Source organism: Ochotona curzoniae, unplaced genomic scaffold (assembly GCF_017591425.1).
Source record: "Ochotona curzoniae isolate NIBS_2020 unplaced genomic scaffold, NIBS_Ocur_1.0 scaffold_4683, whole genome shotgun sequence".
Taxonomy (NCBI): Eukaryota; Metazoa; Chordata; class Mammalia; order Lagomorpha; family Ochotonidae; genus Ochotona; species Ochotona curzoniae.
In genome coordinates this window covers 24,845,500-24,860,466 of record NW_024467121.1, presented here as the reverse complement: position 1 = coordinate 24,860,466, position 14,967 = coordinate 24,845,500, and the positions used below count along the sequence as shown (strand labels likewise).

Here is a 14,967-nt window from a genome sequence, read left to right as displayed (position 1 = left end):
AGTACCAAGGAGGCTGCACTGCTGAATCAGGTGCATAAGTCAGAAGTGGGTCTGAATACCAGAGTAGCTTGCTTGATGGTTTGATTTCATCATGACATGGAACTATCAGGATGTTTTACACAAGCAGAGCTATAAAATGTTATTTGGCTGAGACCCAAAAGAGATGAAATACTGTCAAAAGATTGCTGTGTGTTTTTAATTAGGATGAAACTCACTCAGCCTAGAGCCCATACGTATATGTGCCTCTTTATATTTCTTTACAATAAATTTAAACCTCTTGTCAGGTTGACCAAGGAGGGCTAGATTACTTTGCAATTTCAGCTGACTTTCTAAAGATCAGTTTCTGGAACTCATAAACAAGTACTATTTGCCAGAATAGATATTCCAGTTAGTTACAGGCTCAGTAGTCATCAGAAAATGTAAAGGAAAATAAAAATACATTAGGTCAGGTAACAAAAGGACTTAATAAGCATCAAGACAGACCTATCTGGAGGTCTGGGGCAGTCACCAGCATATCAGTGTTTTCATTGTGAATAATGTGTCACTCAGGTACCATGAATGGAGTGAGATAAAGAGAACATTAAGGAAGAAATAAATGGCCTCTGAAGAAAGCTAAGGGAAGAGAGAGCAGAGCAAACACTAGAATGGAAAAGCTAAAGTAGTGAAAGGAAAACCACACATCAAGCGGTATTCTGAGAATCAAGGGATGAAGGGTTGTAAGGTTGTTAAGAATATGGAATGTATTATTTGTAGAATGTGGCAGTGAGGTCACACAGAACAAGTGAGCACTGGACGTGGCATTTTTTGTCAGCTGATATATCACTGATGATTCTGGTGCTATAACAGATACACAACATATCATGAAGACCAAGAAATAAAGGAGGAGATTTGTGGTAAAGATGGTAGAGATTACCTTTTAAAGAAGGCAAATAGCCCTTCAGTTGAGTTTGATTGATTGGTAGGGAAGACCTAACATGCTGAAGGCAAGGGGAGAGGCAATGGTTCTCTAACAGGGACTAGAACATTGATAAGAAGCATCTCTGTGGGTTTCTGCACATGAACTGTTTAAGTCAGGCTTTGACTGTGGTGGAGCCTTTGTCATAATGGAAAAGATTGGTACTCATCTGAGCTTTCAACACCAACAAAGCTCAAACCTGCATGGCTGTTATCTAAAGGTCTAGTGTTTAGGAGATCAGACTTTCAAAGACTGGTAAGAGAACTGGGGAAGTCAAATAGCCTGAATCCCACACGAGAAACATCAGAGAAAGCCGTCAAACATGAAGTCCTTTAGGAATATCATAAAATGAAAGTTGTGGAGACACAATGCCATTGTCTATTGCAAAAGCAAGTAGAAGATCTAAAAATAGGGATTGAAGGTAAGAATCAGAAACAATGAAGAAATGGTAGCAAAATAAGAATCATTTGAGAACAAGCAAAAAGAGTTCCAAATTCCACTGGATTCCTCAAGCTCTGCTTTTGCTGGCTAGTAGCAAAACTGGAAAAGAGGACTGGATGAAATTCAAGGGATGGTAGAACAGAACCAAACTTCTTCAAGATGTAGTAAAGTTCACCAGGAAAGATATCAACTATGCCTTTGGAGTAATTGCTTAGATTTGAACAACAGTATACATTAGTACTTCAGGCAAGGCTGTGTCCTGGTTGCTAAATTGAGAAGTCCTTGAAGACTAGCACACTTTGTTTTATATATCTTGGTACATTCTCAGTATTTAGTTTAGCATCTAGGACATAGAAGTCACTCAAAAGATGCCTGTGAAATAAACAAATGACTAACAGACTATTACAAGCAGAGGAATAGACATAAATGGTAGATGCAGAAATATGCAAAGATATATTCGGGATCATTTCAGTATGGCATATGTGTGTATATCATGTTGTTATTGCTAAATAATCAGAACTTTACTGTAGCAAAATGAATGATCTTCTCTAAGATGACTCCCTCTCAAGACCTTATTTACTGCCTTTTAAAATGTGTGCAATGATTATGATTTTTATGATAAAGTATATATTTATATTTTAAACACATTATATATTTGATATATACTATATTTTACATACTATATATTTACATTCATGTAAATATAATATAAACATGCATATAAAATATACTTCATATATTTTTATATATTATATATATTGGATATATGTACATATACTAACTATAGGGGAAGCTCTTCTGAGTCACTTAAAATATATATAGGAATACACAGTTTTATATGTATAGTATATAGTTTTATATATAATATATATTTATAGTTTATATGTTCAGTATAGCATATATAAATTCTTATTTATATATGATAAATATATCTATATATTTAATATATCCATATTTAATATACCATATATATTGATTTTATGTTATGTTCACATATAACATATATGTGCTTATATATTTATATGTTATATATTTAATAGATAACAGTATGTTTTAATGTATATTTAATGTGTTTATATTTAACATACAAATTTTTATAATATAGTTTATAGATATGAATATATAGTTTTATACAGTATGCTATTATATATATACACAAATATAACTATAGGAGAAGCTCTTCTGAGTCACATAAAAATGAAACAATCATAAAAAAGTCTTCCCCATTTCTACTATACCAATTTTCTTTTCCAATGACTACCAATCAACTGAACAAAATGGTATGTTTGGGTGAATTACAAATCACTGTGGTTTCCCTAAAAAAAAAATCTGGGAAGAAAAATGGAATAAGAATTAGGTGTAGATATAATACCATAGGGATGATTGTCATGGGAGCTAGGACTTTGGAATACCAGTGATCAATGACATAACTGGCATTTACTTAGATGGTAAAGAATAAATGATGAGTATGCATTTAACATTTTTTCTGATATCTTTATATGCAGATGGAGGAAAATGAGCTCAATGTCTTTACTTTTCAAACGTACGCCTCCTAAGCCCTTTGAAGTGGAACAAGATTTTAAGTTTTTCAAGTCTCTTTCTTCTCCCAAGGTAGATTTAAAAAAAAAAAAAAAAAGCACTTCGCTTTTTGCTTTTGTTCTTCCATTCCTGTATTCAAATGTATCCAATAAATGAAATATATTCTTTCCTATTTCTGCTGTACAAACTTCCACACGTTTTATCTGACATGAGTCTGAAATGGACTAAAGCTCAGGTGTTGCTAGACTGTGTTCCTTTCTGGAGGCCATGGGACAAGATCCCCTATTTCTTAATGGTCCCTTTCCTGCACATCTCTCTGACCTAATGGCCACATGTCCTTCCAACTCAGCAGGTACGATTCTTTGTTTTTCCGCATTTGTGTGATTAGATTGGTCTAACATGAAATCCAGGATATTCTCCCCAACTCACTGTTCTTAATGTTGATCCCACCTCTGAAAAATCATTAACCAAGGCATATTCATAGATAGAATGTGGGGTAGTGGAGAACAGGCAATGGACCTGTATACCACTCACAGACATACTTTTTTCTTCCAACGCACAATTTGTAGAGAGAATGTGTTTCTTTCTATTCTGTGTTTGACCTTTTTTTTTGAGAATGGACATAATATGATTCTTTAAAGTCTGGTACTAATGAAAACTGATTTTTTTCAAGCTCTTTCATAAATAAATCAAGTGTACTTGTCTAATGTTACGTAGAGTAGGCATGTGGTACATTGGTTAGTTCCCTAGAGCATGCACGTGGTGCAGTGATTAAAATGCTCCTTGAAATGTCCCCACTCCGTGCTGGAGTACCTGGATTCAAGTCCATTTCTGCTCTGAATCTACCTGTTTTTGTGCAATCTGGATGGCAATAGAGGAAGGCAGGATCTCTGCTTCTCCTTCTCTCTGTATATCTGCCATTTTAAATAAACAAATCTTTTTTTAAAAAAAAATAATGGTTTTATTAGTCTAAGGTACTCAGGCATTTCAGGAGCCATTCCTGATCACGTCACTTAACCGCCCTCAGCAGGTGTTGCAATCTGGTCCAGACCAACACCTCCCCTATTTCCCGTATGCACCTGCGACATTTTATTCCTCTTAATACTAGATATCATGGCACTAAGTCTTATGTTTGAATAATATCTTCCTATATGTACGCTCTCATTTGAATCTCACAACTGTTCAACAGGAAAGACTTGCTTAAGATTCTGCAGAATTTGATCCCAAGTATTTTTCTATTGACAGAATGTACCATTTCATTAAGCATTCATTCCTTTGTTTGGCAGACTCGAAGATATGCCTTGGAAGGTTTCTTGGCTGAAAACAGAGAGGCAGGGATTGTATTTGGTTCTCTTCCTATATACAGGGTAAGTTGGCGGGTTTTAGGACTGGAGTGGTAAAAGAAATATGACATCTCATTCCTTACGCTGGGCAAGGTTGAAGAAAATCACAAAATCCACCTGACCATGGCTTCCATAAATGTGTTACAGCTTATCCCAGAGGAATCTTAGATTTTGTATGCCAATGGTCTAGGTAACCTGTCTTGGACACTCCTCACAGTAGTTCTTTTGAACGTTGCCCTGCTAATTCTTTCTCACCTACAGGATAAAATCCAAATGTTTAATTGCCATACAAAACCTTCCATGATCTGGCCTCTGTCCAAACTATGTGACCTCATTAACCACTACATTAGTCCCTACTCTCCCTATATTCCAACCACATTAATAACATTTCCTAAACTTTCCTTATTTCTCTCTTACCTCTGTGATTGTGCCTAGTCTGCTTCTTTACCCAGGGTTCATCTACCCATTGTCTCCATCTAAATCCCAACTCATCCTTCAAGTCCCCCCCCCTCACCCCACAGGAGCTTCTGTAAAAGAACTGAGTAATTCGCCTAAGACACAATAAATCCAAGACCAAATAATTGAACTTAAATGCTACTTATCTTTCTCAAAGACATGTTCATTGTAGTATCAAACACTCAAGTGGATGATAAAAATGGTCAAGAATGAATCGTGGGCATCTGGGAGCAGCAGTATATTTTGAAGCAGCACAGCTTCCACCTCCTATCCCTCAGCTCTGACTACACACTGAAGAAGGAATAACTTTGTGTATGTCTATTTATGGCTTCCAGGTTCCAAGTCCCCCTAGTCTAAGGTTCCTTCCACTCATTGGCTCAGATGCGCGAAGGGACTCGATAGATGGCTTTACAGGAAGGAAGAAAGGAGGTCATGTTCAACATGAAAAAGTAAGTTAGCACTAATTCCATGGTTAATTCTAGTTCTACAGTGTATCCCATTTTTTGTTTGGTTTTCTTTTTTTAAATTTATTGTTATTGGAAAAGCAGATATTCAATTCAAACACTGTCAGTTTTCTACTAGCTCTAGAAGCTTGTGCAGGCCTAACTTAACCTGTGGTATTTACTCCATTATAACCCAAAAGCAAAAAGGTAACCGAGAAGTATAATTATTGAATCTTGCAACTCACATATTTTATGTTTCATATTTGCATGATTCTTATAGTTTTTTTTTCAAATTATATTTAAGTGATGGGAAATTTTCACAATTTTACCTTAGGTGGAAAGAAAATCCCTACTATAACTCAGTAATACTGTTCATTATGATAGCTAACATTTTCCATTTTGTTTTATTAATTGGCTCTAAATATCTTGTTCTCCCACTACATCCTTTGATAGTCTCAACTCCTTTAACACATGCTTAGCCTAAAGCGAAAAAGGACTGTTAAGGAAATAACCATGATTTTGCGTGTTTGTACCAGCGGTATTGAAATAAGTATATATTAGTAGTGAAAATTGACTGTAGGAAATTGTGTGTGTCACAAAATGCCAGTTACTAGCTGACATCCCTTTATTTCACAGGCATCACGGAAGAGAAACCTGAAAAGAAATTTAGTTCCACAGATAAACCTTGCTTCATCCTTCTTCCCAGCAATGCCCAAGTAAGAAGGAAATTGGAAATGGTTGCTGCAAATTAAACAGCAAGTTCTGGATGATACCCTGGCCTTTATTTTAGGAGGAAAATGACTGTTGCCCAGACACTGTTAGCTGTCTCTATACCTACAGACCATCTTGAAGGATGATCCATGAACACATCTTGAAGGAAAACATTGATTAGGGAGCTCTGGCAACCTCAACTCTTAATACAAAGCAAGCAGCAAGTTTACCAATATCTCTATACATTGAAATCCCAAAAGTGAATAGTCAGTGTTTCTCATTTATCATGAACCAAATCAATAGTATAAGCAAACCCCAAATAATGGTTCCAATGATTAGCTTTCACCTTCCCACATTGTTTATCCTGATCCATAACCAGAATAATTGTCAGCGCATATTATGATAAGAGATAAGTTACTTGTGAGTCATGCTATCTGGTATATTAAAAATATTAAAAAAGGAAAATGTGCTAATCTTGCCTCTAGCTGTTTTATTTATAGGAATGCCATCTAAAAGAAAATATTCTGAATTTCTTTAAGTCAAGAACTATAGATTTGATATAGAAATGGCACCAGAGAAAATTGAACTTGAATAGTTATATGGACTTTATCAGTCTTATATTTTATTAATTCTTTTTATTACTTTATTTTGGTATTTTTTATTTTGACCAAGCAATTTCTCAAATGGCTATTTGTATAAAAAACTGAAATATCTAAATATGATCAATAATTAGATCTTAAATAAATCAAAGGTGTGAAGAAAATATTAGTACTAATAAGATTGACTGAACTGGGCCTATCAGCAAATGATTCTTAGCTCCAAGTATAATTTTTAATCATACACATACAAAAGACTTCAAAAAGTTCATGGAAGTTAATGAAAAGATAAGCTTGTTTGTTTCTGAGAAGGAAAGACAAAGAGAGAACTCCCATATTCTGGTTTACTCATAACAAGCCAGCCATTGCTGGACTGCGTTGAAGCTGAGACAGGAACTGAATCTAAATGGATGGCAAAAACTTGATCCACCACCAGCTGTCTCCCAGTGTATACAGTAACAGAAGTTAAATCGTTAAGAAGCTGAGGCTCAAACCTAGGCCTTCCAATAGCGCACATAAGCATCTTAATTTCTAGGTCAGGTATCTGAGCTAATAAATTTATTTGGGGGCAAAAAATTTGAAATCCATACATAATGTTTTCCTAATATGTTTTCTCCATGAATTTTAAAAACCCACTAGTAATTATAAAATGTGCATCTTTTCCTTCATGTATTAGATAGTAGACTCACTAAACACATCTTAAAAGTCATGATTTGAAGCAAATATAAAATGTGTTATTACATCGTATTTGGTGTGGACATAAAGACTCCACAAAACAGTTTGGATAATGACTTTTGCTTTAGGCTAGGTAACTTGGACTCATCCTACTAACCACAACTAGCATCAGAAAACATGTCTTTGAAAGCATCTGACAAAATAAGATGAGTGTGGATTTGGTGGGTTCTGTGGAGGACTCAAAAGAACTAGACAGGCCAACCCGACAATTAAGGCAAATTTTCTCTTGCAACCCATGTGCTGGTTCCAGGAGGGAGAATTAAGAAGCTAAGAAGCTGAAGTAGTAGGTCGGGCTCTTCAAGAGGTGAATCTCTCTCACTTTGGGATGGGACATCAAAAGACCATGTCCTAAAAACATGGATGACACAAAAGTAGACAGATCTTCCCTGGGGACTGTTTTAAGAAGATATGACAGAAGGAGACTGAATGCTATTAAAGTTTTCTGGGGCTCTTGAATTTTCTGGAAGAGTGAGAAAGTAACAATAATCATTCAACTTTGATAATTATTAATCTAAAATAATCAGATTATATGAGCTGATAATCAGACTTTCAGTTTAAATACTTAGTATATTAAAAGTTTCATAATTATTTATAAAGCTTCCAACTCTTTGGATTTCATGGCATTATGCTATTACAGTTCTTTCAGGGATTTATATGTCCTTCCAGATTGTCAAGTTATTACAGAAGCAGAATTTCAAGAAATTTCTTCAACTTTTATTTTTGATGTTTTTTTACATAGTTGAGAAGGATCACTGATTAGGATACAGAGAGTGGAGGCCTGGGGAAAGGTGGGTGACACAAATGCTTCCATTTGTTTTGTTTTTCTTTTCCTCTATACGTAGGGGCGGGGAGGAAAAGGAATCACTCCCAGCTGGCAAACGACATCAGCACCAGTGATGGCAGATGGCCACCTGATGTCATCTGGAAATCCTGATGTCAAGCACAATTGATGGCTCAAAGGCTAAATCCTCACCTGGAAAGTGCCGGGGTTCCATAAGGGTGCTGGTTCATATCCCAGCTACTCCATTTCCCATTCAACTCCCTACTTATAGCATGGAAAAGCAGTGGTGGATGGCAAAAGTCCTTGGGACCCTGAACCCATAGGGAAGACCCCCCCCCAAAAAAACTCCTGGCTCCTGGCTTCAGATCGGCTTAGCATTAGTCATTTTATCCATTTGGAAAGTGAACCAGTGGCTGGAAGATTTTTCTCTCTCCTCTCTGTAAATCTGATCTGCCATTTCAATAAAAATAAATAAATCTTTTTAAAAAAATGATGTGGAGAAGACTGTTCCAAGATTATTGCTTGAACGTTTTTGATAGTTCTGAGATGTTGTTGGTTTCATTGTTCCAAGGTTGAGAAAACCTTTTCAAGATCTATTGGCTGACAAAGTCCACTTTAGCACATCCACTTATCCATACATTTGCTGCCAAAGCTTGGCCAGAAGAACTGTCCAACTTTTTCTGCTTTCCATCCTCTGGTATGGCACTTGATGTCAGCTACAGTCCTAAATTAGCTGGCTGTCATGTCCTCCATGCATATCTGGGTATGCCATCCACTACAAAGGCATCAGCAACTGGAAGCCCAGACCCAATACATGCATTCCAAAGTCAGACTGCAAATCCTGTGATTTTCTCTGTGGCCAGAGTTTTGAGTCCCATGGTCTAGTTGGTGGGTCCCCCAAGAAACCTTGCCTGGGTTGACTCAGACTTGATTCTGATGTACACCAGTTAGTGCAGGGTCTGGTTCAGTCTGTCACCTGCGTCAGCCTATGTACATACTGATGATGCAGTTGCCTGGTCAGTTCTGTTCCCAATCATACACCCTTAGCAAACCAGTGGGTGCAGCAGCCTAGCCCAACCCAGCCTATCACAAACCCAGCCCTTGCACACAGCAATGAAAACTGCAGCCTAGTTGAAGCAACCCCAAAACCTCCACCATGCCTGCTGGCAGCTTTGGCTCCTGCATATGCCAGTGTGTACAGCAGTCTAGTCAAGTCTGTCCCACATACCATTGGTCCTCACACGTATTTATGGGTGCTGCAACTTAGCTCTGCCCACCCTACCCCCAGACCCAGCCCATGCTCTGACAAGTACTGCCACTTTGTCCAGCCTGGTCTGCCCTCAGGCCTGGCTCTCATGCTCACCAGCAAGAGCGGCAGCCCAGCAGAGGAATACCCTCAGTTTCCCTACTAGGCCCACCCCAGTCCCAGATCTTGAACTTTCCAGGGGAATACTGCAGTTCAGACTGATACAACTTGCACCCAGTCCTGGCACTTGCCAGCAGATGCTGAGGGTAAGTCAGCTAGCCTGCATTTATCTTGGCTTTTGCATGCACCAGCAGATGTGGTGGCCTGACCTAGCCCAGCCCTCCCTCAAACCCAGCTCATATCAGGCAGACTGACCCATGCATGTCTCCAGCAGAAGTCAGTCCTCATTTGTGAAATACTCCCTCAGCAGTACCCCTCCCATACATCCCCAGTTCCCCATGCCCCGGCAATCCACGTGTATGTATGCAGGCCCAGAGCCTGGTTCAAGAGATATTTTCAAAGAAGAATCAACCAATAGCTTGAGATTTGGCAATGAGATCAAGTAAATGACAAGGAACTCATGATGTTTTCATTCAGCTCTCCCATAGCTCTAAATATGTTGATATAATCAGTATTTCTGTTTCAAAAAATATTTTGGCTGTGAAAGTAGGGTGAGTAGATATAGAATGGCAACTGGGAGAGACTTAAATGTGCTTAAAGAGTGAGAAGTAAGTCAAGATAGTAAAATAAGAGAACATGATGATATAGCAGATACCAGAGATATTTGATGAAGTCAGATTTGCTTTAGATAACCAACAGGGCTCATATTTTCCATGTCTGTCTATTTCAAAGCCCACATTACTAAGAAATATAATGTTGAACTTAAATGAAACTGGAAATTTAGATTTGGTTGGCCATTAAAAAGAGAAAACTTGGATATATCTTAAAAATAGAAAAGGCTGCTAGGTAGGATTAAAGTCCACTAATCTCTTTCCTCCCTGAAATGTGACCATCCCTGCTCCTCTCTGCATTCCTGACATGATGTGCTGCTATCCATCCACCCTGCCAAAAGCCAAACCAAAAGAGCTGCCTAATTGTTGACTCTGAACTTCAAAACCTGAGTACTTACTAACCATCTTCACTTCATAAAATAAAAAGCAACACAAAGCAATTAAGTCCTGCTGAACTTTTAAAAATATGAATTTATATTACTTCAGCCTGGAGAGTTTGGAGATCATCTCTATGGCTCTTGCAGAGGTCTCATGGTCTGCTTAGAGATTTCCAGAATCAACCCGATTGAGTTACAAGGGAGCAAGTGATTTAGTGAAAGACCAAGGCAGTGATTTGATAGAAGACCATGAAACTAAGAATACCGATGACCTGAGGGAAAGTGAGAGGACATGAGCTACTTAATACTGACACAGGTAGAACAAAAAGTAGGGTGAGCTACTTATTAGACTGTGGTCTGAGTGGGCTAACAAAATTTAAGATTATGAAAATGCAGTAATTCCAAATTATCGTATAGTTGATAGTAACACACACGCGCACAAACCCACTTCTTGGAAAAAGAGAAGGAAGGTGCAAATGAATTACTAACCAGATGTGGAAAGTATTCAGGAAGATGGTGGGACTAAGTTTGAAGAAAAAGACCCTGAACTCAAAATTCACAATAAATGTGAAGAAGTGCCAGAAGTTCTGTAAACAACACAATTAGGAAGAAGAAAGTGCAGAGAACATTTTTTTATAAAAACAAAGGGGATGGGGGGGGGAGGGAATTGGGGAGAGGATAGGGGAATATGGAACTGTACCGTAAAATGATAGCAATAATAATAAAATGTGAAAAAAAAGGGGGGGAAATAATTTTGAAAGCACAACGGAAAACAAAGATAGAACTTGTCCCTGTCACTAATGGTCTTGGATTGTATTAAGAGGATGGAGTAATTAGTAACTGAATGGTAATTCTGACAGCCATGACAGAAAGGCCTAGAAGACAAGACAGGACAGTAAGAACAATCCAGGACTAAGAGACTGCAGATCAGACCTGGAATCAGAGGATAGTCTGAATATCTGGCTTTGGATTGGGATAAAGGAAGGGAGTATCACAAAGTGGTACTGACTGGCCTCAGTATACTGGCTGAAATCCTGGGAAAGGACAGTGTAGTAATGGTTGTTCAGAGTTACTTGGTGGTACCCTATCCTGGACTGGTAAAAGAAAAAGTAAAAGAAATTATTCAGTGCTCCATTCATAAGCACAAATATTGCTCTCTCCATGATTGTTCTCAAGTTGCGATTGGTATCATTATTGTGATCTCTTGCATAAAAAGATAGTTATTTTAGGCCCAGGGGTTCCTCCCACGGCCGCCATGCACCTGGGGTCCCCAGGCCCGGCCGCTTCTAACCCGGTAAGCAACTAAGCAGTCCCCATGCTCACTCGGGGGACTGCTACAGGTTGGCCAGTGCACCACGTGGTGCCAGGCTTTGCCTGCTGGCTGCCCGGCCAGGGAGCCCTGGGAACTTGGTTCTCTGTATGCTGCTCAGACAGCTCCATGCCAAAACTGCAGTGTTTTGGGGACACCAAGCAACCCTAAAGATTTCCAATGACTGTAAATCTTCCTCAGATGAACCTGCAGCTAATACGGTCTCACCCCACATGTTTTGAATGATTGTAATTCCCAATATACTGCCAATTCCTTGTGATACACAGTAACTGGGTGGGAACACAGAGAAACCTCTCCTCTCCTTTGAAAAAGCTAGGAAGCCGCGTAGTGTAACCTACAGGAACTGGATAGGTATCTTAAAGTCGATAGATCCAGATCAGCATTAGACAATAGCAAAAACTACAATGACATACAGGGGGAATCAGGAATGACCCAAACAATCTATTAACAGGTGGTCATATGCACAGAATAGGGGAGAACCCCAGAGCGGAACAGCGGGGCGGGAGGAGGCTTATATAAAAAATAAAATAAATAAAAATAAAAATAAAGATAGTTATTTTAAATTACACAAATCATACAAGTCAACTGAGGCAATGGTTCGTAGACAGTTTATACACTGAAGTCCTTAGACAGTCTATTACAGGGCTTGGTATGATAGCCCAGTAGCAAAGGTCCTTGCCTTGCTTGTGCCAGGATCCCATATGGGCGTCGGTTCTTGTCCTGCTGCTCCACTTCCCATCCAACTCCCTGCTTGTTGCCTGGGAAAGCAGTAGAGGATGGTCCAAAGCGTTGGGACCCTGCACCCACATGGGAGACCCAGAATAGCTCCTGGCTTCAGATTGGATCAGATCCTGCCATTGCAGCCACTTAGAGAGTGAATCAACGGATGGAAGATCTTTCTGTCTCCTCTTCTCTTTGTATACCTGCCTTTCCAATAGAAATAAATCTTTTTTTCAAAAATATTTTAAAAGAAAAAAGCAGCAGAAAAACAACCATTTCAAAATCACTGCACAGAGGATTGACATAAAGAATATTTCCCCCAAATATGTATTTATTCTAATCCCCAGAATCTAAATATGCTACCTTCCAAGCCAAAAGGGATTCTGTAGGTGTGATTTAATTAAAGATTTTCATAATGGGGATTATCCCAGATTACTCAGATGAACCCAATGTAATCACGGCAGGTAAATACTAATCAGAGTATACGCATACTTTATGAGCTTTAAGAGAATGTCCGAGATTCTACCAATCTCCCACAAAGCCAATCTTAACCATATGTCACTTGTTAGTATTTAATTGACTTGTATGTTATTGCTTAATTGACTTGTATGTTATGTTATATGTTTGCTTTGTTTTTTGCTATAATTAAAAACTTTTTGAAGGCTATTACATACTTTTCATAATGTAGCTGAATTATTCAATGAATTTTGGTGGACGATTCAATCTTGGCCATAAAATTGGCTATTTTTATATTGTAATACTGTGAACCTCAATATGTTATTTAATTTTACCAGATTTTAAGGCCGCATTCATTCACCTTTCTATGTGTAACTGGGATATTTTGTGCTGTATCTTATCACATTTTAGGATGACATAATTAGATTTATTTTTAGTTGAACAGATTTTACTACCATCAAACTGAAAACACTTCTTAATTGCCAATGTGATAATAATTACCAGTGGCAATTTTTATATGAGACAAAAATATCTGCAATATATATGCCAAAGCACATCCTTTTAGCATAAGAAAAGTGGTGCAAATGAAGCTTTCTGAAACTTGGCCACTATATCTGGTAAACACCCCTCCCTGGGTTGTTCTCCTACTAGCTATAGATCTCTGCCCAAGCATCATCCTATGTGAGAATTCTCTGAGACCAGCCTCATTTAAAACAGCACCTTCCCCTCCTGCCTTCCCCTCTCTACCTTGTAGCTTCCCATTCTCCTTACTTCTTGCTATAGTATTTAGCATCAGTTAGCAATATTCATTTACTTATTTTTTTTTTACTACATTACTTCTTCCTAGAAGAAAGAGTTGTGGCTAGACTACTTGCCATATTCCCAAGGTCCAGAACAGAAACTGGCACAGAGTAAGTAGGCATCTGTAAGTACTTGCTGAATTGCAGCTTTATAGACATGAGTTATTGGAGCAATATGTAAGTACTTATTTTATATAAGTACTAAACCAATAATTTGGTTTTTTTATTAGAAAGTCAGATTTACAGAGAGAAGGAGAGACAGAGAGGAAAATCTTCCATCCAGTAGTTCTCTCCCCAAGTAGCTGCAACAGCTGGAGCTGAGCTGATTCAAAGCAGGAACTGGAGCTTCCTCATGGTGTCCCACGTGAGTGCAGGGTTCCAAGGCTCTAGGCTGCTTTCCACTGCTTTCCCAGGCCACAAGCAGAAAGCTGGATGAGAAGTGGAGTGGCCTGGATACAAACCAGAACCTATTTGGAATCCTGGTACATGCAAAGCAAGGACTTCACCCACTAGGCTGCAGTGCTGGGCACCAACAGATTTATTCTAACCAACCATTTTATAATCCACACATAATCATGAAAAAACAGAATATATCCAGAAACCTACATTAAAAATGGAAAAATAAAGTAGGATTCTTTGAATGTGATAGACAAATGAAATAATGCAACTGTAAATTCCACATGACACATAAGTCCAGGTGCAAAGGCTGTGAGTGATAATTTATTAATGTTCATACAGATCAAGAAAGCAAGCTGTCATCTCACCACCACAAATCACATTCCACAGAGAAAAGGTTCTTCATTAGGCTCTACTTTAACTCTAGCTCTTGCTCATGCGTCCTGGTCTCTGCTTGCCAATCACTATTGCCTCAGGAGAGTTTGTGAAAATCAACCTACATGGACTAGGGAGCCCATTGTATAATGAGTTTGTGCATTCCAATCCTGACTCCATGACACAGCAGGCTTTGGGATGGGAATTGTCTCAGCTGCCAAAAGGCCAGATGATGACAGACATCTTATGGATAATTGAGAATGTGTTCCTTGTCAGCAAAATCACCTGTTAAAATGATTACTCCAACTCCCTGTCAGGATGTGATCAAGCCAGAAGAGCCGCAGCCAGAATATGAACGGTGCCTGCCATGAGCACAGTTCTCATCCATCAAATAAGCTGATGTTCCTATTTATAAAGTTGTGCTGTATCATCCCCAACTACTGGTCTCCTAGTGTCTAATCAATCATGCCATTCTTGAATGCAGATAGGCAGCCCTCTGTTCAGGATGAGAAAACAATTTCCGACTGAGCAGCATT

The 14,967-nt window shown here is 38.5% G+C and overlaps 1 protein-coding gene across 1 annotated transcript in view; it reads left to right on the top strand.

Annotated features, from left to right (window-relative positions):
* The window catches only part of WDR64 (WD repeat domain 64), a 94,654-nt gene extending 88,299 nt beyond the window's left edge, over positions 1 to 6,355 (top strand). Inside the window, exons 25-28 of the mRNA XM_040967929.1 lie at positions 2,902 to 3,007; positions 4,222 to 4,302; positions 5,070 to 5,183; positions 5,814 to 6,355. Of these exons, the coding sequence (XP_040823863.1) occupies positions 2,902 to 3,007; positions 4,222 to 4,302; positions 5,070 to 5,183; positions 5,814 to 5,897 (385 nt within the window). The 3' untranslated portion in view covers positions 5,898 to 6,355. The remainder of the gene's footprint in view (positions 1 to 2,901; positions 3,008 to 4,221; positions 4,303 to 5,069; positions 5,184 to 5,813) is intronic.
* The last annotated feature ends 8,612 nt before the right edge of the window (positions 6,356 to 14,967 follow it).